The sequence below is a fragment of the Patagioenas fasciata genome, chromosome 5 (assembly GCF_037038585.1).
Source record: "Patagioenas fasciata isolate bPatFas1 chromosome 5, bPatFas1.hap1, whole genome shotgun sequence".
In the NCBI taxonomy this organism is placed as follows: Eukaryota; Metazoa; Chordata; class Aves; order Columbiformes; family Columbidae; genus Patagioenas; species Patagioenas fasciata.
The window spans coordinates 15594625-15620165 of record NC_092524.1 but is presented as its reverse complement, the minus strand read 5'-3'; the positions used below and the strand labels follow the sequence as shown (position 1 = coordinate 15620165).

The following is a 25541-nucleotide window of genomic DNA, read 5'->3' as shown; positions in this document are numbered from 1 at the left end:
GGATACTGAAGCAATTTCACTGACTTAGTAGGACCCCATTAACTGAATATTGATTCCTTTGACTCTCTAGTAAGTTAGGTTAGGAGAAGTATTATAACATCACAAATCAAACTCAACAGTGTTCATGCTTCTGGTTGCCAGCCAGAGCTTGTAAAGTATGCGTTTTAACAAGTTAAACCTTTTTAGGGGCAACTGCTCTGAAAAGCAAAAGGATCACAAAGCTACCCCACAGTAACAAGTAATCACTGGAAAAAAAACAAGTGGGTTTGAAGCAATCTTTGAGATCCTTTCTTCCCTCCTATTACTTCTGGACAAGAGTCCTAGAGTTAAGGGATTAGGTGCCGGGTTTTAATCAATATAAAATGGGTTGCCTTTGGTGGAGCAAAGTAGGTTTATAGGAGATGCAGGATCAGCCATACTGCCTACAGATAAGGCCATGATCATGGCTCTGGTTTGAGAAGGTATCAACGTTCCACCTTTTGCCCCAAGTCTTTTCATTCAAACTTGAGTTGACAAGAGGCAGGCTCCTCATCCACTTCATCAGAGTCACACTAGCTAAAACATTTGCACTAAGCAAATGTGCTTTAGCCACTGTTCAGATGTGGTCCCAGGAATTTGGGGGCCAAACGTCAGGAACAAACCCCTGAGGAGGGTTCGCTGCATTTTGAAATGGCCTTTCGGCCCCCTCTGAGCAGACTGGGGATGACGGGGAAGAGCTGACAGTCCGCGGCTGTCGGCTCCCTTCGCTCACGGATCTGAAACTCACAGGGAAGGCTGGTGGCATGGAGGCCGGGCCCCAGGGATACCACGGCACGCCGTCCTACCCTCCAGGGCCTACTGGGAGGAGCCCTGCCGCCCCCTGGAGCGTCCCTGCGGCAGCGGCGGCTCCGGCTCTCCCGCGGGCCAGGGCCGGGCGCTCCCGCCCGCTGCCTGGCTGTTTCATTCATGCTCTCTCCTTCGCCATCTCTCTCTCCGACTCAGGGGAAACGGGAGCGCGCGTGGGCGGCCGCTGGAAGGCTCCCTGTCAGTCAAGCGGCCGAGCTGCAAAGAAGGCGAGCGAGGGAGAAGAGCTTTCTGAGGGGAGGGGGCGGCTGTTGTCGCTGCCAGCCTCGCAGCCCTTCCCGGGGGCATCTGCAGAGACCTTCCCGCCTCGGGAGGAAGCGGGAGGGCCGGCCGGCTCCTCTCCTGCCCGTTCATCACCTGTCTCCCCTCCGCACACACCTACTCAGCGGCGACTCGTGGGGGGGAACGGCGACCGCTCTGTCTGGCGGGAGTGCCGAGCGGACGGGTCTGTGCCTCCGGCGCAGAGGAGGCAGGGCGCTGTGGCGATCTTCATGTACGTGTCTGCCGGGGACTGCGTGGGCGACGCGCCGGCGGAGGAGGCTGCCTGCCCCTGCCGCTCTCCGGGGCGCGCCCGGTGTGTGTGTCAATGGAGCGGGGTACGTGGGGCGGTGGGTCCTCCTCAGATCGCCCCGAGGCTGGCGAACTTCCTGAGGCTAAGCGGCGCTTCCTAGTCCCGGTACCAACCGCACCACAAGGGCTGGGGTGAGGAGGTTTTGAGGAGAGGCATTGGGGCAAGTTGTAACGCTTTCAACTGTCGTAACGGTTGCGGGGGGGGGCGGCCGGCGCGCGCCCCTCAGCGGGCTGAGGCGGGCAGGGCGGCGGGGAGCGGTGCGGGCGGCTGCTGGCGGCGGGAGCACCGGCGCAACGGGGCTGGGGGCTCGGCAGGGGAGAGGCGCGGCTTGTGAGGGCCCGCTGCCCCCCGCCGCGCTTTTCCGTGCCGCAGCGGGCGGCTCTGCCTTTGTGCTTCCTCCGCACCTGAGTGCGAGGCTGTGAGGGACGGCGCAGGTGGGGGCGGGCACGGTAGACAGCGGCGGCAGATCCCCGGAGCCAGTGAGGGGAGGTAAGGCTGTGCCGTGCTGCGGTGGCCGCTCCCGGGACTGTGGGGGGCGGCTGCGCCTTCGGCCAGAGGCGGGGGCGGCGGGCAGGGCAGGGCAGGTCTCTTGCTTGGCTTTTCCTGCAGCCGCTTCTCATCTCATCCTGCTGCGTGGGGAGAGATGCAACAGCAGCTGCCCAGTCCCCTAGGGAAGGACGGTGCTCGAAGGTGGGCAAGCCGCATGGGCCCGGCCGATGTGCGTAGGGGTAGCCGGGCGAGGGGCTGGGGAGGAGTGGAGCAGCCGGCGGTGCGTGCCCACTCTCCCGGGCTCAACGCAGCTGCCCGTGAACCTGCGAGAAGCGCTGAGAGCGGCCGGCAGCCCGGCTCCGCCGGCGCCGATAACGCCCCCGAGGCACCCGCTCCGCTCCCCGCCCTCCCTCAGCCGGGCCTGGGGCGTGGTGCCGGCGTGCGCAAGGTTGAGTGGTCGCGATATGAATTTTCCCCGTTTTCCCCCGCCAAAGAACATGCCAAAATAAACGAAGCAGTCGCTGGTGTATGCGCTTAGCGGATCTCGCTCGGGAAGGTCCAGGGGGGTTTGGGGGAGGCTGCGTTCAGACTGGCATAGTCGGTAGTTAACTACTGGCTGCAGTTAAAATTTTAGCAGCAGCAACAGCTTTGCGATGCTTTCCGGGAATATTGCTGCCTTTGAGCTGATGTGACAGACAGCCCGTGGTACACTGCCACTTTCTGCTAGATGGCAGTGCTGAGAACAGGATAGTTGGTGTTGTAGGTAATAGTGTTGGGAAGCTGGAGACCTATGTGCAGCTGTATTTTGGTGGAGTTATGGGCAGAAGAGGCTTCACGTGTGCCCTGTAAGCTTATTTGCAATTAACAGGATTTTTTAAAACTTTACACATGGTTAGCTTGTTATGCAATTATGATTTAGTGAGACTGTGATCTTATATTTCGAAAGGAAAAACAAATATAGTAAGTTAAGCCTTTATATTACAGCCTTATTGACAAAGTTTCTGAGGTTTGGATGCACCTAATTGGCAAATTTAGGCTGTCACCTAATTGGCAAAGATTTACAGCTGAGGATCAGACTCTGTACTTGCATTAGAGCCATAAATTACAGACTCAAAAGAAATGAAGTTGTGTGGTACATCACAGAGTGCTGAATTTTACTGTATGGAATATCTCAAGTCAAAATTTTTCTCTCCACTTGCCCTATACTTGTTTGCCAATTTGTTCCTTTGGAGTACCTCAGGGCATTGCCGTTGCTAATGTTTTCACTGGTGCATTTGAATTAGGGTTGTACATCTGAAGCCAGAGATAGTTCAGGGCTCAGTATATGCCCATTGAGAGAAAATTTAGCGTGTTGACTTGAATGTGAATAAAATGGACGCCAGAACTCTTATTTTACTTGTATATGAGTCCCAATGTTTTCAGTAGATATGTGCAGGAAGGTAAGTACATTGTGTTACCTTGTATAATTAATTTTGTTATGATTGACTGGGCATTATTCTTTCATTTATCTATTTTTACTTCTCACTTAGCGTTATTGTTGTGGTTCAAGGGTTAAGCTTGTAAGTGTTTGTCACTCCACTGCAGAGTTGCCAACTGGATGTCATGCATGTGAAACTAGAACAAGAGCCTTTAAATAGCAAGACCATCAATTTAGTAACAATTTAGTGTGATAAATGGTAGAACACCAACAAGAATGCTAGTCTGAATGATTATAGCATGCATCTTTTGATATTGATAAGGTACAAAGCAGAAAAGCAATTAAACACATTCAACTTTTAAGTACCTAAACTGGTTTGAAATGGAAGAGCTGTTTTCTGTTATGCGCTTTATGCTTAAAAAGAAAAGGGGTGGAGGAGAGAGGGAAGAAAAGTTATTTACAAGCATTTATTTTGTTTTCTGGATCTCAAAATTCCATTATGTAGCAGGATGCTTTCCAGTATCTGCTTTCTCAGTATCTGGAAAGGCAGATGTTGCTGCAGCAGTTACACTGATTTGCAGCACAAGGAAAAAAACACAAACACAAACTGTACTGACGTTTTGCCTCTGCCTAAAAAGATCAGCCATTTAACTCTGTTTTGGACTTCTCAACAGAAGAGATGAGGTAAGGAAGTTAGGTTTGTTCAACAGAAGGAGTGAAGTTAATGTACAAATTAGGAAATTTCTGTTGCCAGAATAAAATGCCTAACTTTACCTAACAGACTATGTTAAAGAATTCCACTCACTTGGCTCTACCTCACAATTGTCAGGAAGTTTTCCTAGGTGTTGTTGGTTGCTTGACCAAATCACTCTGTCCTGTGGAACATTGAGTCAAAAGGCGGAAGAAGCAGTGGAGACTAGAATCCTGTAGGCTTTTGTAGAAGAGGCTTAGTGCATTATAGCTTTCTGAAAGCTGCATTACAGAACCCCATCTTCACTAAAATCGCTGAGAATTTTGCTATCGCACTTCTTTTGGTTTGCTTCTTATTCTGTGTAGACCACAGCAAAGTGTGACTGGCACTCAAGATCCAACCTATGATAGCACGTGGATTTTTGGTTTAAGCTGACGCTATAAAGAGTTTATTTTTAGTTTTCAGATACGAAGTGTTTCTACTTTAGAGGATATTTGAGACTCCCTGCAAACAAAACATGGAAGTTAAGAACTGAAGAGCTCATTTGTACTGAAGCATCTCTAGCAGAATAAGGCCAGAAGAGATGCCGGGTATGTGTATGCTATATGCATGTGTGCTACGGCATAGTGAGCAAGCTATGATATTCAAGAAAGGCAACAGTCTTGCATGTGTCTGGAAGCTGACAGGATTTATTATCTCGCTGTGGAGCTCAGGCACAGTAATTCTTTTTTTGGGTCTTTACAGACTCATCCCTTAATGATATGGAACCAACCTGACCTGTGGTTTTGAGCAACATTTTAAAGAGCTAGTATGGTACTAATTTGCATGTTGGAAGTCAGATTCGAGCTCCTGCATTATAAGACTCCTGATTTGTGACCAGCTAGAATTATAGTAAGTGGTTCTGTATGTTCTTTTTCCCTCTTAGCCCTGCCTTGCTTAGTGATCTGCTGCATGTAGCCTGACTACTAACTTGTTTGGGGCAGGAGCAGCCTCTTGTAACTTGTTTCAGTGCGGCTCAAATCCCTGTTTGCAGCTCTAGGAGGCTGGTGTAGCAGAAGGTAAAAGCCCAACACTTGCTTAAGGTCAAAGGTAGCTGCCCAGACTATTTCATACTTTTAAGAGGCAGAGTTCTAGCATTTAAAAAAAAAAAAAGTTTATTTTTTTTCTTTGTGATTCCTTATCATAACTAGTTTTATTCTGTGTTTTACTACTGTGCTTATGGGTATAACAGCTAGACAGTGCAATCTGCATTTTTATAGCAGCGCAAACAACTGCAGGTGTTAATGCGAGCTCTTGTTTTTGACACAAACTCACCCTTCAGGCATGAACAACTCGGTTAAGATACAGAAAGATTGTGATCCCACTTATATATCACCAGATAAACACCTTCAGACTAACCTTGTTGATCACTGCAGTATAATAAAGCCATTTAGACCATCTTTTCTAAAAGAATTGAATATGTGATGCTGGGTTCAAATAGCAATGAGTGCTAGGAAGAGTGACAACTGCATGTGATATCTTTTATGTGTATGAATTTCTTTAGGATGATACCTATCTTCATAATCCTATGTGTGCAAATTTGGTACTTTTTGATGTGCCAGAGGTTCAGACAGATTTTGAATGCTTCAATGAGAAGTTACTAATAACTGCAGTATGCAGAGTCTGCTCGCTAATTTTGCCCACTGTCACACATGCAGCTGACATGTCCCTATCCAAACTGATGTCTGTGTGCCTACACCACTTCAGTAAACTGCATAAGCTATGACATGGTTAGTCATAACTACACTGCTTTTTTAAGTTATTAAAATGCTGTAATTCATATATTGCTAGAATTGTTCTACTGCTTGTTTGTTCACAGATCATGTTTCATTAAAAGTGCTGATGAGCTCCCAGGACTCTGAAGACAGCAGTTTTGTGCAAGATAAGAATGTTCCTTAAAGAAGCTGATGGAGGATAGAACTCCAGAGTTGCTGGCAGACACTGACAGCATAAGATGGCATCGTAGTCTAGTCTGAAACTGTAAGTCTTAAGGAGGACTAGATGTCTTTGACTTTACAAGAAATTATTGTGCTGTAGAAACTTCAGTGGGTTGTAGTCTGCTTTTGGGACCTGTATAGATGGCATTTGTTTCTATTAAGTTATACTGATCGTGGAGCAACTAGAATTTGTCTACATGTGAGTGTGAATTTAATCCTTCTACATTAGAAGAAGTAATTTTACTTACCCTAGTGAACCTGAGATCTGCACCCATAATTTCTGAACTACTTTGTTTCTAGCACTGCTAGGAAATCTAGGAAATGGATGCTGTAAGCTTTACAGCATGACTGAAACTACTGGTTCCAAAGGAGTTTAAGTTTTGAAAGCTGCATGTTCCAAAGTTGTTGGTTTGTTTGCAGAAGTCTGTTTGGAACCTGCAGTTGACAAAGTTCGTGAAATCACTGATGCCATGAAATGTGCAAAATATTTCATGTGAGTGATGTCTTTGTGAAGACCCTTGCAAAGTCTGTTTTATCACTGAGACCTTTATTCCAGTACAAGGTCCTGTGAGTAGGAAACAGGTTACAGGTCAGGAGGTTGGGACACTTACACTGTACATTACATGGTTATAAGTCCAATGTTAAATACAAAAATAACACTATAATTGGCAGATATAAGATTGATAATTGCTCGGGGTGGGGTCGATATTAGTGGATATTTTAGTGGACAAGTCAGTGGACTTAGATTTTTTTCATTTCAAAAAGTGGAAGAATCTTATCTCCATCTTCCATTTCCTTTTGCCTTCATTGTACAGTTCTTGTAAGAAAACAGTCTTGCAAAGTATATTTCTATTTATAAGTAGGCAGTGATCAAATTCTTTCATTCATTTCTATCTGACCCTGAGAGATGCAGGGGGTCGATGTATTTCACTGGGAAATGGAAAACTAATTTACATATGGAAATTTGCTAACACAAGTGCACCAACCTTATTTTCCTCACATGTACACCTCTTACAGAAGCAGACTGTGAACATGGAAATGTATATCCCTAAATATTCAAAATGGCTATTCTGGTAGGTACCCTTTTGTAGACAGACTCTTGGATATAAATTACTATTGCAGAAGTTGTTGAAATCACATCTAGACCTAAAGGAGAATAAATGACAAAATGAACCCAATAACAATGAAGCTGAAGTGTAACAAAAGCACTAAGATCTTCAAAGTACATGTGCTTTGGTAAAAATCTGTGGTTTAACCTGTAAGCCCAATATGAGAAGTTAAGGTTAAACGTCCTCTTAGAAGTCCACTCCCTTGTTTGGTCTGTATCTGTATAGTGAACAGAATACTTCTTTTTAGGGTAATATTTCTATTTACAGTTGTAGCTGTTTATTCAGGTAATGATGCATCTTGTACTACTAGTGCGGCAGAGAAGTGACTCTGTGACATTTGTTACTTCTTGAAATGCATGTTTACTGAAATCAGAATTATACCTAGAAATCAGTCTCCCTAGATCCTGTGAGCTCTGTGTGTCTGGATATGTATACTCTGTCCTCTCATGCAAGGGGTACAGGTAAAGATAACTTGTGTTACGTGTCATTACAAATTAGATGTTGAAAATTGGTGTAAGAATAGCACTAATGTCTAAACTTAAGTCACTAAAGTACAAGATTGTTCAAAATAAATGGCAAAGGAGTAGACATGGGACAGTGGGAGCTGTTGATGCATGCAAAGCAACAAGCGAGATGCTTGAAGGAAATTGCCCTTTTAGAAAAAGAGAGAAAGGAAATTATAAATAAGGATTTTGGTAAAAATCAGTAAGTTTTGTGGGTTTTGTTTGTTTTTTGGTTTTTTTTTTTTTTTTTTGTAGTACAGGAGTTGTAATTTATGTTTTTCCTGTCAAACTCCTAAGTATTTGACAGTGGAGTACTTGCATTGTAGGACAATATCAGACTATTAAATCATTGCAAATGGGAGACAAAAGAAGCATTGCAAAAAGTTCAATATTAGCCCATGAGTTTAAAAATATTCTAAAATTGTCATTGAACTAAAATTTAAAGTCCTTTAGAAAATATTTTTTTATTGAGGAAATATAATTTGGAATGTTTTGGTTACCTTCCATTATTTCATCTCTACTTCCTTTGGGTTGGTTTTATTTTCATAATGTACCTATATTGTTTCTGACATTCTTAGATGCAGAAACTTGAAAATTTCCCATCCTTAAAGAGTCCATCAATCAAAGTCTATGAGACCATTTGTATTTACTAATATTAAGTTTGTTCCTACCTTCTTTCATCATTGAAACTACAGAATGCTACTTATGTTACTGTTTAATGTATAGTTTAACTCTCTGCTGATTTCACCTCTTAGCAGGGGCAGCTTAGATGATGAATTCATTTGAACAAATATGTACCTCACTTTCAAAATGAGGCTGTATCTCACTTTTTCCCAAATTCCATACCCCAGAACCTAATGGTTTCTACCCTGAGAGACAAACATTTCCTTTTTCCCTGCAGGTAGTTGCTACTCCTCTTCAGTGGGAGAACACATTCTGTTTGTAACACCAGTGATATCATGAGCCTCTAATGGCATCTTAGAGTTTGTTAGGACATACAAATGGTAGCATTTTGCGAAGATGCAGAGAGTTTTTTCAGATACCATCTAATAATCAAAACTACTGAAAAAAGCTCACAATTTTGCATGCTGAAGTTATTTGTTCTGAGCTGTATCTCTCAGGTGCTATAAATAATAACTATTTTCATAATAGATGAATTGCAGTCTGTAAAAGCAGGTCATTCCAGTTACTACCTTTTTTCCCTTCCCACTGCTCCAATGGCAGGAGATCTTTAGCAACCAACAGCTTTGCAGACTTTTTTAGGTAAAGGTGAATATTATATGGATGTGAGATAAGGGAGGGCTCCATTGGAGTATAACAGGCTTTGGATCCTTTTGGAAGGCTGGATTCCAAAAGCTAAGGTGGGCTAAACCAACAATAACTAGCCTTTTTTAAATTTTTTTTTTTTTTTTTTTCCTGGCAGGCAGATTCTTACCTAATTTCAGTTGTTTTTTGTAACCTCATTCCTGCCTCTTACCAGCTTGCCAGGACCACAGCTTTACTTCACTTATAGAATGACAATTGTAAGTGATTGATAAGGGGATAGGGACTGGAGTTGCGACGTTTCTTCTTTGGTTGAGAAAAGTACCGGGAAGCAGAACAGCCCATTGGACCTGCTCACTGATCCCAGCTGGTCTTTAAAAACTGGGTTGTCACCAGCAGTCTATGGGTTGTAGGTTGACAGTTGTCATGTGCGGCTGTGATGACAACACTCGAGCACCAGCTTTTCCATACAGCCACTCTTGGAGACCTATTCTTACATTCCGCTGTTGGGTAGATACCTACTCAGGAGGCAGGCAGCTGGATCACCCTGGATGTGTTCCATGTGTTTCTTAATCAGTAATGAAATTTTGCGTCTCATAGTGGTGGACTCGATGATCCTTGTGGGTCCCTTCCGACTTAGGAGATTCTATGATTCTATGTATACTTCCATAAAATAATAAGGAAACCAGACTATTGCAGGTGTGCTAATGGCAGAGTCCTTATGGGCTTGAGGTTTCATTTTTCTCTATTCTTGCAAGATTTAAGTAATACCGTTTAGTCAGGACACTTACAAGCAAGCTAGGCATCTTGATTCAGTGTCTCTAAAGAGAATACTTGTTTTGCCAGAGATGTTATTTAAAGCATTGCCCTGGGTATATGATACCACTTTTGAATTCACTGTCAGTTGACTGAATTACACTTGCCTAGTTGTTTGGGGTTTGGTTTTGTTTGTTTGTTTTTTAATACGGGTAAATAAAATATGCTGAATTTTTTTTTTTTTTTTTCTAGCATTGTCCAGAGATTCTGGGAAAGCAAACCCATTTTATTTATCAGGCATTACTTTTTTTTTTTTTTCCTGATGGTTCTGTGGAGCTTGTTTTAGCAACAGAGACTCGCTGCTTCCATCCTGTGCCTTGACTTGTTGAGTATGGCTGGATTTGTTTATTTTCTTTTCCGGAACATCTTCCATTTGGTACTCCAACAGCATCTGTTCCCTCATTTTCAGTCTCAGTAACAGTGCGTATTACCAGCCTGGGGCTTGGCTGTAGCTGTCTCCTTTAGGAGCAAGGCCTCCCTTGCCAGTGTAGATCACTGCCACCATTCCATTACACTGACTGAAGTGTTTGCTCCTTAAGTTTGAGAATAGCAAGCCGGAGAGGTGGAATAATTTAACTAATTGGCCTGTTTCAGTCCTCTTCTAAACATGGAAATCAGAGCCTGCAAACATTTGTAAGATGAAACATTGGCACAGACATGATCATTTCTGTGAAACTGCAGATGTGACTGCTTTGTTATGAAGCTGCTGGGAGCTTTGTGAATTATTGTAAAAAAAATCCTGTGACTAAAAGGCATGTAATGGCCATATTTTTTCTGCTGCTGATTGTTTCTGCGCTTCAGAGCCTGTTTAGAATGGCCACATAATTAAAACAGTTAACATTCTCGTTCAAATTAGAGGGGGACTTCTCACATACTTACATGATGCCTGACTTGCACTGACATACATAAGGACACGACTGCCCAAGTGCTGTGTGTATTTTAGCCCATTACTTGTTGTCTTAAGCCATGTTTTCAGACCCTTAAGTGCTCTGTTCTTAGTGGTAAATTCCTGCAAGCATATGTAACATTCTCCATGCTATGTATGTTTTTTAACATCTCTAGTTTCTTAATTATGTATTTTTTCCCCAAAGTTGGCCATGCCATTTGTTTTTAACTTGTATCTCTTTTGTGCTGTAAGCATTGTGTACAACAGTATGTGTCCTGAATTTTTTGAGGAAAAACATGCTTTGTCCCTTTGAATTTCATATGCATTCTCTGGCACCCTAACCCCTCAAGCTCCTGTTTGGAAACACTGTAGATCTTACTTCTGAATATAGTCTTGGCCATTTGCACAGTTCTGCATGGTGCCAATGGGCAGCAGATTACGAATGGAGACTCAGTGCTCTAAAGTTTTGTAGTGATACTACATAATGAGAGAACCAGCAATTAAGCAACAATATCCTTTATCTGCAGTGTATTCTGTGCAACTCAGACCATCAGTTTTCAGTCTGTTATCCTTGAGTGGATTAGATTACAATATATTAGTTTGCATTAGATTAAACTGAGAGCTGCTGCTTTGTGTTAGTCCTGCACATGACTTTAATGCTTCATAAAGGTTTTATTTAACCCGAAAAATTGTGCCAGTGGTAAGATACTGATTCAGGCATGGTGCTGGTTTTTGTGTTTGCTGGGTACCCAGGATTTAGAAAAAGATTCTCTTCTGCTTGGTGAGCTTGCTTAAAGTCAGGTCCTGCTATCAGTGTCTCTGGCTTTACTGTGTTCTACTGGCATTTATCTGGAGGCCTGGGATTTGTAAAGTTGTGCCTATGAGATTGCTGATTACACTGGGAAGAGAAGGCAGTCCAAAGCTAGCTGGAATAGTGTCTGCTGTAAGTTGGGAATTTGCTTTATTAAGGCATCCCACTTAACTCCCTTGGTTGTTGATACTGAAGAGAAGTAGAAATTGAGAGCAGATCTCTAAGATGATTTACTGTCCTTGAAACTGGATGTTTATTCCAGTTCAGAATATAAAATTTCCTATCTGGGTCTACAAGCTTTTTTTCCTTCATTTTTTCAGCCTATACCAGTCTATTACTCTGCACATGGCTCTCATCCTTTCCATCTGTGTCTGTCACCTCTCCAGCCCAAGTGTCATCTCCTCTATCTATGTATTTCTCTCTCTTTCTCTCACAAAGAGCTGAGTAACTTGCCACAAAGGCTTCAGAGCAAGCAAGTACAAACTGCCCTCTTTGTCCACTACATCCTCTCAGATTAGCAGCTTCTGTTTGATGTTGTCAAAGTATGAAAGAAGCAGCTTTTCCCTGGAAGCTATAGGGTCGCCTACATTCATAATTTCTGAAGACACAGCATGCAGCAAGTTGCCCGTAAATCCAGTGAACAACTTAGCTGAGAGAAGTCTCTGTTTAGCATAAAATTAGTGGCAACTAAGTGCTTCAGCAGAAACAAGTAGCTGAGGCAAAAAAAATGAGTGATAATGAGAAGTTCCAAACCTCTGGAGAGCTAATTACCTGTGTCAGCTGAAGTAAATCAAAGGGGTTCAATATGTGATGACCTGCAGATGAACACACCCCAGATAATTAAAGATGATATATAAGTAGCTAGAACCAGGGAGATTATATAGAAATTACTGCATGCAGCTGCCTAAAATATTTTTGTACTTTTTTCCCACTAATATTTACCACCTGTGCTTTAACACAGTAGCTGTTGTGGCATGATTTTTTTTGGAAAAAAATTATTCTATTTTTATCCTTTTGAATGGAGGAAATACTGTGAGATAGGTTAGGATAGATAGTGCATTGTTGTGATTTCTTTAGTCCTTTTGTTACAATTTGTTGTGTGTTTATCCTTAAACAAGGTTCTTGGTGCATTTGGAAGGGATGAGGATTTCCAGTAAGTTTTGAGAGTTAGTGGCAGTTTTTCACAGGTTGATAAGTCTTCTAGAGCCTTATATACCAGTAACAGCAGTAGTAACTTCTAGATCTTATTTAGATTTGGACAAAAAGCCTTTTGAGGAGTGTTGGTGGTTAACTTTGCTTTCATGACATTCAGTATCCTTGGGATCAAGTTTATTACGGACTATTAGCCTAGAATGTTATTAGCTGGTTATGGACTGGGTGTTGAGAATTCCCTGTCAGTAATAGGGGACATGCACATATATAATGCCTTGTTTGTAAGGGACTTTATCATGGACTGAAATGAGCTGATGGCCACCACTACATTGTACATAAAATAATAATTTGCTTCTAGTTTTTGTTTCTCTTTTGCTAGTGATTGCTATGGACATCATGCTCTCTGATTCTGAGAACACAGTGGGGATTTGGAAGTGCCGTCTTGAAACCAGTATTGGTCCTGGAAAATGCCACATTAATCAATGTAGCTGTTTCTAGGCCATTTCTTGAAATACTGAATTCAAGGATTGTGTCTACCTGCTTGTGGTTGCCAGCTTTCTTTTTCAGTTGCTTCATGATTTTAAGAGCTGATGCTTCATAAGTTACCAGAGATAGAGATGAGTAGAAATCTGAGATCCTGCTGTCATGCCAAGTTAGATAAAGCCTTGCTTGCTAGTCATAGTGATTTAAATGATGTTGATCCTTTGTCCTAGAAAAGCATTTTTTTTTCATATTATTAAGGAACTGATCTCAGACCTTAGGTCAGTGTAAATTTTAAAGCTGATCCACTGTGTTAATCTCTTATGGTGTCATTTTGGAGCTGTCAATTGATGATAATTCTGAATGCCTAACCCATTTTGTTTGAAGATTTCTAAACCTTTTTCTGGCACATCGTTTCTCAGTGACACTGGTTGGCGTGGGGAGTGATTTTGAGGAAGCAAAAGGATTGGAAGGCAAAAGAAGCTCTTTCTCTTTTGTGTCTTATGTGTGCAGTGATGCCATGAAAAGCAAGGGCCGGAAAGGGTGAGAGAGCAATTGTTCCTATCCCTTGTATGCCTGCCAGACGTTCATCTTTGAGGAATATACAGCAGAAGCAGAGCCCCATCTGCTGAGGTTCCCCTTTGTGTGAGAGTTCCTTAAAGAACGGACCTTACATAAATTTGTCTGGCCTGTGTTTCTCAGTATATGCCATATCATGTTAAATGCTGTACAGAAAAGTAAAAGCGATACATCAAGTCAGTGCTAGAGCTGGAGAAACTAAGCAATCCTTTTAGATGTATGCAGGTCATTATTTTTATGCAAGGTTTAGCATCACCACAAAACTTGGACCCAGATAACATCAGAAGTTACTCCAAAATGAAGCTTAATTCCTCTTCATGTTGAACTTGATGGCAGAAATCCCCCAGGTGGTGGAGGGAACAAGATCAAACTAAATGGGGATGGCTTGCAGGTTGTGAAATTTCAAGACCTGTCCACACAAGCATAGGTATTTTTTTTCTGTGTGACAGGATTTTGATACTCTGCTGGGTGGCAAAAGCTACTATTCTCCTTTGACTTGAAGTGGTATCTAGGGAGAGGAAAACAGTATTGGCAGCAGCTTCCTTTGCTTTGAGCATTTTGTCTGTATATTCCCTGGAGAACTCATTAATTTTTAAGGCTGTGGCAGCGATAGGTTAAATGGATATAATAGTGATATTGTGATGGTTTGAGGTGCTGCGTTCATCCTTTTGGGAAAACAAGTTCTGCTCCCTTCAGTGATGTGTGGCACCCTGAGATCAATGGGGCAATTTAACCAGAGAAGGCAGCTGTTAAGTGAATAGGAAGATGCCATTGATACAATTGTAGAAACCAGAAAACTGTTCTGTTTCTAGAACATTGTCTGCTCTCTGATCAAATCCTTCTTAAGAGTGACTTACCGTGCTAATAGACTTATCCTGTTTGTAGAAAGGGAGAAATCATGCAGGAGGGTCACTCACCATGATTTCTACTGGGGAGACAAGAGTGTGTGAAGAGCAAGGTTCTAAGTTACAGTATGATTTCTAATCAGTAATTGCTAGTTGGGATCGGTGTCTTGATTGTTGACTTGGAGGGTTTTAATATTGTGAATGGATAAACTTTTCAAACCTGAGTATATGTTTCATGTACATGTGTATATATATGGCCCTTTTATAGCTTGTAGTGTCCAAATACTTCATACAATTAAGTAAAATTAAGACAATACTGTCTTAATGTGAGAAGTCTTACGTCATGTGGTAGGCAGCTCCTAAGTCCTGACCTAGGACCTGAGTTACTATATCCAGCTTCCTCTCGAAGAAAAGTCATAACAGACTGCCATTACCTTTTGAGCCACAGAGCTGGACTTCAGAAGACACATACTGTTTTTTCAATGGGTAGATACTTCAAGGAGGTAGTAATTAATACTGAGCTGACAGAGCCCAAGCAGCAGAGACTGAGGCATGGCCCTGGGCCCTGTTACCATTTTGCTCTCGCTTGGACACAGAGCCACAATGCTCCGTGGGAGATCCTCCAGTGCCCCACTGTCAGTTGGCTAAGGTTCACAAATGGGACAGACATGGCTGCAGCCAAGGCCTGAGACACCCTGAAGGTGTACCTCTGGGAAGGTAGCAGAAATATTGCAGGATACAGAGTGGGGTATCACAATACATTTAGGGGCACTAGTGACTTAACCTCAGGGCAATGAAGGATGGAAGCAGTCAGCATATGCGCCTCCATTTGGTACCGAAACCACTTACTGGCTTTATCTTGACCTTACTGGCCTTACTTTAGTAATGACACCACTTACTGCAGATTTGGGTGATCATGAAGTGCCTTTGTCTGCTCTGTCCACACTTTTAACACTGTCTCATGCTGCTTTGCCTACCCACTACTGCAATCCATTTCCAAGAATTTGAAGTCAGAGGCATGCACTCTACTCCAGCTGATGGAATTGAAAGCTGTAGGAGCTCCAAATTCGATGCTGTGTATTTTCTTATCAAAGAAATTATGCCAAGATTCTGTGAAATCCACCACATCTATACTGTATATTTCATCATGTTTGAAGGTTTGTGGTACTTGTCTTCCTGACCCTGGACTGTAGACATCATCAGCCCTGGGATGGAAGCAGGATCGAGCTCTCTGAATGAAGAATAACAGAACAAATGCAGAGGGACTGTGTTCCAGACCCCAGAAACAGCGATGTGCTTTAGCACCCATTGAGAAAAACGAGTACTTAGACACTGGTAATCCCTCATTCTTTGGGGGTGTGCTAACCACCCATGCATCCCACTGAGATTGAAGTCACAGGGATTTACCACCTCCAGGATTTGGCCTTAAATGCCTGCCAAAATGTTTTTGGAACTTGCAATGGTTCTATGTGTTTTGTTTGTTGGGTGGTTTTTTAGTTTTGTTTTGGTTTTTTTTGATGTTGGGGTGTTTTGTTGTTGTTTGGTTTTGGGTTGGTGGTTTTTTTTTTTTTTTTGGTGTTTTTTTTTGACCTTTTTCTTTTATTTCTTTTTTTGGATTTTCAAATTAAAACATGAAATCCAATCTACCCTGGTACTAACACTTCTTCCCCACCTCCCTACCAGAGTCTGTCTTCCCGGACTGGAACCCTGTATATCATGTTTCAGTAAGTTTCAGCATTGTTTTGCTAACATATAATTAGGATTTATTAAAAAATGCTGACACAGCCTTAACTAGCCTATTGCAAATGTGACACTATTAATTAAGGACTCTCTAGGGTGCAGTATGCTCTTTGGTGGATTAGCTTATTAGCTTCCTGGATATGTAATGGCAGTTTGCAAACTGGCATTCTTTTTTTTTTTTGTTTTTTTTTTTTTTTTTTTTTTGGTCTATCTCTTGCTACTATAAAAAGGAATTCTGATAATGTCAGATTCTGTTTACTTTAATCTCTGTTAAAAAAAACCCACCTGTTTCACCCTTCTACTGTACTTTGGACAGAAAGGATGAGTCAGCTGGGGAGATCCTGGAGAATTAGTACAAAACCAGATTGCTTTGTGTCCAGTTAGTCTTCTAGAAATGAAGCAGGATATTCATACCCAGCACTTGGTAACCAGTTGAATTCCTGTCTCAGCCGTTGGTGAAGCTCAGTTAAGTTCAGAAAGGCTTCTGAGACTTATGTGTAATTCTGGCTTTATTTCTGTCCAGTAATTTTATGGAGGTTGAGATCAGAGGTGCTGTGGGATTTACTTAGTTCTTGGTGCATCTGAAGGCTAGATTATTTTGCTTCATCTCAGAAAAATGTTGAATTGTTTTGGTTTATGGGATGCTACAGTACTCTCTACTATGTACAGGTTATCCCTATAACATCACTGTGCAATAATTTTCTAAACAACTTGATGTATGGACATAATCATTCTGGAATAGCTATTTTTAAAATACTCATCCTACTATACTATGACATGACTTGTATCTGTAGATAAGTTCATAACAGTTTAATGGTGTTGGGGAGGTCTAATTCTAAGATCCAAAGTGACCCATGTAGAATAAATTATTTTGTGTACAATTGTTTAGCTGAAATGTCATCTTTCATAAAGATCAGCATTTATTTAGCTATTACATACTACCTTTGAAAGTTTACCACTCTAAAACTTACCATTTTGTTTTCAAGTTGTTTGTTGCCTAATACTTTCCAGCCACTTCTTTTAAATGCGTAAGTGAGAATTAATCTTTCTATCTTTCTGGTAAAAACCTGGCTGTTTATCTTAAAAAAAAAAAAATTAAAAAAAGAGTGAGAGTAAATGAATTAATGTGTCCTTTAAAATGCTTCTCTAAAACAACTGTCCTTTTTCAAGTGATGTTATAGTTTCAAATTATCCCCGCCAATGCCCCCAATCTAGCATTAACCATGAAAATAACTGATTAAAAAAAAATTAGAATACTACTGAAGACAAAAACTTATTTAGTGATAATATATTCTTCTGTCTATTCTACTGTGAGTTGACTGACTTGTAGATGTACTTGGCTTATACTGTTTGAACTCTACAAATGCTAGGAACCATTAAAATTTTGGCTACCTTTACTCATGCCATATGCTTTGCTCGTATGATACTTGCTCATAACTGATCAGACTGTTTGGATGGGAGACTCAATGGTGAGAGATCATGAATCCACACTAATATTAATATTTAATGCCAAAACAGTCTTCAGTGCAATATTGCACACGAGTGCAGAAAAAAGATTCCCAAATGAAATAGAGTTCTGCAGCATCTTTATGAATGCATGAAGACTGTGCTCTGAGCTTGCTGGATTATCTTAAGTGACCCCATCAACCACATTTACAGCATGAAACAAAGAAATAGCAGGCAGATGCTGGGCTCCTTCGGGTAGCCAGTTCCTGCAAAGGATATATCTAGGTGTGGGAGTTAAGATCTGCAGTGTGAACATAATTGTCAGTGGATGGGTGTAGGAATGTGTACGATTCTTTTCATTAGGCTGGAATGGGAAGGTTTATAGTTTGCCTTAGAAAATCCCTATGTAGATGAGTTTGATGCAAGTTCTTAATGTGAACGTAAACCAGCTAACAAAAGTGGCTCTACACATCTCTCCATGATGTTTCCACTAACCATTTAACAGGCTCTCTGTACATACGTTGAATTCAGAATGATAGCACGTGCATTTGTATGTTGCCTGTGATCTCTTTCTGCTCTTTGTTACTTATGACCCGTACTGTGGCTCACCCAGAAGCATACAATTGTTTCCTTGCCTGAATCAACTTAGAATTTCATGGGCAGTGCTGTATGATGTGGATTGAGATTCATGTGGGTGGAAAGGGACTTTATATTATTTTAATCCAGCTATCAGCTTAAGGGGTAAAGGAAGGGGCAAGTGATGGCTGTGCAGCAGTAGGGATGCAGAGCTGAGTAGAACTGGTAGAAGAGGAAAGCACTGTGTGTCAGGATGAGAACTCCTTTTTCATATCAAATTTCTTTGATGCAGCTGCAGTGTGTATCACATGGAGTGGTGCTAATGACCAGAATATGTTTATCCCCTCTTTAGCCTCTTAGAAAGATGGCCTTGGAAGACTTATGTGGATTTTTGTAGGATTGTGAGACTGGTTTCAAAATTCTGTGGATCTGGTACTGTTAATACTTGTAAGAATCCTAGGCAGAAGAATGTAGTAATTTTGAAGCTTGCTGTTAGGCTTCATGAAATCCAGCGAGAGGGAAATTATCCTTACAGCGTGAAGACAGACAACTGAAGAGGAAATTGTGACCGCTAGTAGTGGCTGGCTCTGTAGCAGGGTTTTTTTTTCTGTTATGTGGGAGGCTTAGCCTTCATCAGAGCAGAGAATTCAATTTCCCCATTTCACTGAGGTTAGATTTTTACAGAAATGTAACTTTGTGTACCTTGCAGAATCTGCAGGAGAGCAGAGCTGATTTGTGTTGAGACAGATCCCCCACAAGGCTCTGAAAACAAGTGCACAAATTCGGAGTAGCTGGGTGTAAATCTGAAAAAGCTGTCATGGAGACTAATGTTCTCTCTAGGAGTTAATCTAGATTTACATCGGGGTAAGTGTGACCAAAGTCTCTCAGAATTTCTCTTTGCTAGACTTCAGTAACTCACTGAATTAATTGCTAATTAAGCTGAGATTGATTATGGTGGATGCTTCCCACATATTTCTTCTGTCTTACCATCATAGAATTTAAAGAAATAAGAGCTCCACTAGATCAGACCAGATCTTACCTGTTCTGAACTCCTGCTTGTCAAAAGTTGTTCCCTTCAACTAGATACTAAGACACTGAGCACAGTCAGCAGACATTACACTGGAGCACTGCAGTCCTTGGGAATCCAAACTTCTGTACAAAACCAGCAGAGACATGGCAGCCTGTATTGCCTAAGGCACTTAATGAGGAAGAGGTTAGAAAAGGGTCCTACAAAGCAGTCCCAGACTGCCCTTAAAGGCTGGCCTTACCAGTTTTCTGCAGCGGAGCAGCGCGGTGTGAGTCTTCTCTTTGACATAAATACAGTGGTCAGTGTTAAGTGAGTTCACCACTGAGATATCTAAGAAACAGCATGAGTTGCCTCACCTCAAAACACTTCTTCGCTTGTGTGTCAGAAACCACTTCAATTGGTGCTTTGTTAATTCTATACAAAGCAGGTTGTACCATGAAGTATCTCATGGTGAAATACTAATTTGCAGCATCCAAGGCCAGTGGGCAGGGAAATGACCAGAGTCACTCCTTCAAGGTCTGACAACATTGAGGTGCCTGGAAATTCTGCCTGCCTCTTCAGATTTCATCCTCAACATTACACTAAAAAGGCACACCTTTCTTGTATGTGTTTTATGTGGTTTACATGAAATTGAGATGCCAGAAGAATGGGATCCATGTGATTCTGCTGTAGTCTGGGCAAGGAGTTCTTATGAAAGCCTTACTTGAAAACTGAATTCAGATTCTGCTTCAGCATCCTCCAGAATGGAGGCAGAGGAGGACAGTTAAAGCAAGCCAACTGAGAACCTCTCATGCCCTTGAAGATAGTAAACAGATCTTTGTTGGGATTGAAAGCAGAACTAAATTAGGCTTCTGTTCAATAAAAGACCCTTATTCATAAAATAAACATTTTGTTAGGTCTCACTAAAAATTGTGTCTAAGCAGCATGAATCTAAAATGGCACCCTTGTCTTTATAGACAAGCTAAACAACCTTTCGGTCCTTGGGCTTCACTTTGAACAGGTATGTCTCCTAACAGCTTGTAGTTTCAGTTGAGAAGGCCTGATCATACTGGCTGATGAGCATGCAAGGAAGATGTAAGAATACAATAAATTGGTGATCATCTTTCTTGCCTGCATAAGAAAGTAAAGGCATTGTGCCAAGCAAATATGCGCATTAGATGACTAACAGAGCTCCCACACTGTCAGTGTAGGCAGGGAATATGCAATGCAGCCACATATGTGTCTCAGAACCATACTGAGTGCTTTTTATTCTTAATGTTTGGTTTTGTTTTTAAATAGGAGATCAGATCTTCGAGCAGGATGTTTATCTCTATGCACAGAAAACAATGTTGGTCATAGTTCTTAATATATGATCGAGTTTTTAAAACTACCAGCTGATATATCTGTTGTGAGTGATATCAGAATTTCAAGTAATTGCTATAAATGTTCACTAGGATAGTCCTGCATAATATTATGTGTAATCATCCGAGTTTACCTTTTTTTTAATGGCTGGAAAAACCCTTTTGTTTTTCCAGTGGGGATGCTGTTGGAAAGCTTGGTATTTAACTGCCCTGGTTAAAGTTTAATCTCTCTTTCTTTAATAAAATTGGTATGAGGTTTTGACAAAAATTAGCATGTGGTAACAAAGGAGCTGGATTCCATTTGATACTTGCTTAGCCATGGTTTTGAAATATAGATGCAGATACTACTGAGTGGAACGCTCAGGGAAGTTCCATAAATGGCTGTAAACAGCATGCAGTTCAACTTTGCATTTAATCTAGCAGTGACCTTCCACTGAAAAGAGTCCCCTTTTCACTCCTCCAATGATGACTAATCCACCCCCCAAATTAATTAGTTTTCCATCAGTTCTGTAAGCTGAAGCAGCAGCCTTGTTGCTGAATAGATAAGATAGATGGGTATGATGCAATAGAGGGTAGCTAACAGGATGAAACAAATCCCTCTCCGCAGCAGTGTAAGATTAGATCATCTTAAATGGAACATGAAGCTAACCTTAAGTGTTACTTTTTAAATGGTAGTCTCATTTAAATTCCTTGAGAAATATTAAGGACCCACTGAGCTAACTCTGCAAACATAGAATGGGAGACAGTCTCTTGAGCTGAATCTTAAAAAATGAAGGCACTGAGAACCAAAGATGAAATCACAAACCACCCAGTTACAGCTCTGTGGGCTGACAGCCAGATGATCAGATATTCAATGGACAGGCCTTGGTTGTTCCCAGAGCTAAATTTCTTCCAAGTTTATCACACTTTTCACTAACCTGTCTCATAAGCATACAATATTTCAGAAAGCAGACTTCTGAAGTGCAGGTAGAGAAAGAGAGAAGTTTCCAGCTCTTTCCTTCTTTCCAGGATTCTCTTTCATTGATAGTGGCATAAACTGTCAAAATCCTTTTAGCATTGAATAACTTTCTGTTTGATGACATTAATTTCTAAGGCTTCAAGAAGCAATGAAGCTGTATTTCCCTTGGAGAACTATTTAGTAGCCTGTGTAATATGGATTGGTTGCTATTTCCTCTATCTTAAACACTTGTTTCTTCTTGATCTCTCTGAAAGTTGGCATCTAGATCCCTCATCCCAGTTACTTTTTTTTTTTTACCAGCAGAAATCGCTATTAGGTGGACGAGCAGTTAAGTTGTGTTGTGTGGAATGACTGGAGTCAGCGTCCACAGGTAGTCTGCATTATATAAACTGTGCTTTCCACTCAGCTGGTTAATTAAACTTGATTTTCAAATCCCGAGGCAGAAACCACTTATGTACACACTCTGTTTTAATAACGTGTTTCTGTTCCTCTGTCTCAGGAGACTTGGCTCTGTCTTCAGCTAGGTCCATTCTTAAGATGGAGAAAAGGGAATATAAGGACAAAAGTTTGGACAGTGTGTGGCTCTTTGTAGTCCCTTTTCAGGCAAATACTCTGTCTGATTTGGGGTTGTAGAAAGAGCGAGGGAACATCTTATAAAGCAACATTACTACAAATTGCCTGAATGACATGTTCTTTGAAATAGATTCTGTGTCCTTCCCAGAACAGGGAAAAAGTGAACACTAATAAACCATCTTATCATTTTGCATTCCGATCTCTGGACTTGTGTTACTGTTCTGGGATGATGCTTTTGCACATTAACCTGCTTTGCTGCTCTGTCAGTGTTACAGTATTTATCCAGATAACTGTGTACACATTTTTTGCTTGCATCTGGGCAGCATTTTCAGCACAAATTAACCTGGTAGCTTAAAAACATGGAATGTTGCTCATACAGAGCGCAAGATAAAGTCACACTTGCTCCAATGAAGTAGTGCTGCTGAGTATTGGTACCAGAGGTTTTGAAATTGCTTATCAGTCCTCTGTGACACATCCTCTAGAGGCTTCACACAGAGCAAAACGAAGAGCTGAAATCTTCTCTTAACTCAAATCCTGATTTTGCTGGCACTTATGCACATGAGCAAGTGTTCCTGTGACTGGTTTTAGCCACTGATGTCAGTATAACGAAAGATATGCAACAGTTTTAAAAACAAGGTTGTGCAGTTGCATTGCCTTTATTGTTTAATGTGACTAGCTTCCTGTAAAACTACTTTGCTTTCAAGGTTTTCCTCATAGTCATGGGCACATGGCAGCATGTTTCTTCTGTAGTGTGAAATAGATGTAAAATGCTGTCAACTCTGAATATTTTTTTCACGTCAGTTTTACATTGATAAGAACTGCAAGTTGTAAGGTGATTGAGAATAAGGTTGTGTCCATTTTCAGAGACAGGAGTGATTCCTAACTGTCTGTCCTTTAGTAGGTATATTCTTCTGATTGTTTACATGCAGAGACAGAAAGATGGGGCATGTTAGGCAATAGATGGTCTTAATTCCTTCAACAGTTTAAAGTAACGCTTGTCCCTAAGTTACATGATGTGGGAAAGGGGAGGCAGAGGAGAAATGCTTGAACTGATAGACAGTGTAGAGAAAGGGATTAATTATGGAGTCTGACGGGGCATCTGTACTGAATGCAGAGTGCCACAGTTGCATGTAGCTTAAGAAAAAGTAACTCCATTTAGAAGCTACAAGGACCTAGAGATCCAGGTTTTGTGCCTGCAGCTTCAGCATTAATTCTTATTCATTTGGCATCTCTGGAAATGTCATGATAGCAAGTTCCTTGCACAGTGGTGTATGTAAAGAGAACACTTTTATACCAGCATTTGAATATTGTGGTGAACTGCAGGCACTTAGGAAGGTCAAAGAACAGCATTTGGGGCTGTCATTGCAAAGAGCTTTCTGTTGAAAACTAAGATGTGTGATCAAGATACAATGTATGGGCTGAGCCACAGTAACTATGTGTACCCATTTGTGGCCTGCTTTTGTAAACGCACTAAGCACTTCCTGGCTTGAATTTTAGTAATGTTGTCTTCTGTTTGCATTGGACTGAGACCATCCAGCATCAACTACACTTCCACTTAACAGAAGTAATAACTTTATATACTGGGGTAACCTGTTCAGGTACTGAAGACCTTCGTGTCAAGACAAGGTAACAGATAAGGAGAGCTGCACAGATAGCCGTAGCATCTTTTATTAGAGCACTTGGTGTAATTTGGGATAATGGTTTGGCTTTCAATAATGATTCAAGAGGCACCAATTCCTTTTTTCCAGTAGTAACCACTTATGCAATCCAGTTTTGTTTTTTTTTTTTTTTTTTGGTTCTGCACCTCAGGGCCATTCTGCTGGAGTGGAATGAGTGCCTTGCGAAGCCTGTTTCTCAGGAACGGTTGCACAGAGCTGCTGATTAGGTCATCGCCAGAAATTTCAGTGGAGCAATGGGGGTGCTGGTGGTGGACTCGGAACTATCAGCATCATCTTTTTATGGTATTGTTAGTTGTTTTTTTTCTCTGTAAAAGAAGGTTGATTCCCCTTGGGACTTACTGGCAAGAGATCTTTTCTGTTTTTGAGCTTAGACTTAAGAAAACACATCAGAAAACAAACTTAATAAAAACATCTAGTTAAAAATAATTGGTTATCATTTTTTTCCTGCGAGGGAGGGAGAGGTGTTTCTGAGTGGCTATAAAAGTATGAATACCATCTGTATGCTTTATGCCTGATTTTTCTGGTTTTAAGAATAACTTTTGGATTATGTTTTGACACACACTGTGTACACAAACAGTATTTCTTATTCTTGGACCTATGTAGTTCCTCTATACTATGTTTGTATTACAAGTGAGATACACAGCGTTTATCCAGGCCTTTATAGCAAGTTTCATCCCTTGACTCAGCAGTCTCTTGTCCTGGGTAGCAGAAGATTGCTTAATGCTAAAATGTGCTACGTTGGTTGAGGTGATTTTTTTTCTTCTTTCCGAGTGCTTCACATATGACTCTGTTGACTTGCTTATAAGTGATCAGCTTTGGCCAGCTGACAGTCAATGCTTGTCACTCATTTGATGGCAGAAAGGATGTGCTTTCCTTTCTATAAGCTCAGAGTGTCATGCTACTGTTGTTTACAGCCTCTGTGTTATGCAGTCTTGTCTAGATCCTTTGAGGCCAGTGTTAAGCTGTATTAATTACTTTTATATTGAAGCGGTGTGTAGGTGTGCTTCATTATATTAAGACATGTACAAACATGCAGTAAATGGCAAACATGCGCTTTTTGCCTCAAAACACTTACTCTTGATAGTTTAGCATAAGTAAAAACATTATATTGTATGTTGTCTGATTGTTACGGTTATATACTATATTAATTTCAAAGCAAGATGTAAATGCAATTCTGAGAGTTATACAAAATAATGAATTCAGAAATCACTTTGCAGAGTTTATCAAATTTATCCCTGCAGTGAAATTTGGAGTAAAATGTAGTGAAAAGTATGGAGTTAAACCATGAGTGAATTTCATCCATCCACCAACATAGAAACCACTCACACCTCCTATTTTCAACTGCGTAGTTTAAAAAATAAAATTAAAAAAAATTATATATATGTGCTATAAGTTCACTATGTGATTCTTACGGATAGTGATTATATTCACAAGGCCTTCATGTTTCAGTTCCTATTTTCTCTCTACCAATATGGCTGCTTTGAGAAGAAATGTGTGAATGGTTCTGGTAAGAATAATGCACTTTTTTTTTTTTTTTTTACAGGCGCCCTCCCCGCTCCCTTTTTTTTTTTTTTTAAATTTCTCCTGGTTTGTATGGGATTTCACTTCTTCCCCTTTTGTTTTCACTTAGGTTTTGACACTGCCCAAAGAGAAGTGTTCCCCTCTTTATTTGCTTCTCTTTATCTCCATTGCATTCTCCTTGGCCAAAATATCATGTGTTGATGCACATAGTCTGCAGGTTGTTCATCTAAAAGATCTTTAATTCAGCAGT

The 25541-nt window shown here is 41.1% G+C and overlaps 1 protein-coding gene across 11 annotated transcripts in view; it reads left to right on the top strand.

Annotated features, from left to right (window-relative positions):
• Positions 1–897: 897 nt before the first annotated feature.
• The window catches only part of PTPN5 (protein tyrosine phosphatase non-receptor type 5), an 86402-nt gene continuing 61758 nt past the window's right edge, over positions 898–25541 (top strand). For 3 of the 11 annotated variants that reach the window (XM_071808972.1, XM_071808968.1, XM_071808973.1), the window contains exon 1: positions 23989–24052. In XM_071808972.1, coding sequence (XP_071665073.1) covers positions 24004–24052 — 49 coding nt within the window. In that variant the 5' untranslated portion in view covers positions 23989–24003. The other 8 variants (XM_071808970.1, XM_071808969.1, XM_065839863.2 and 5 more) reach the window with 8 other exon arrangements.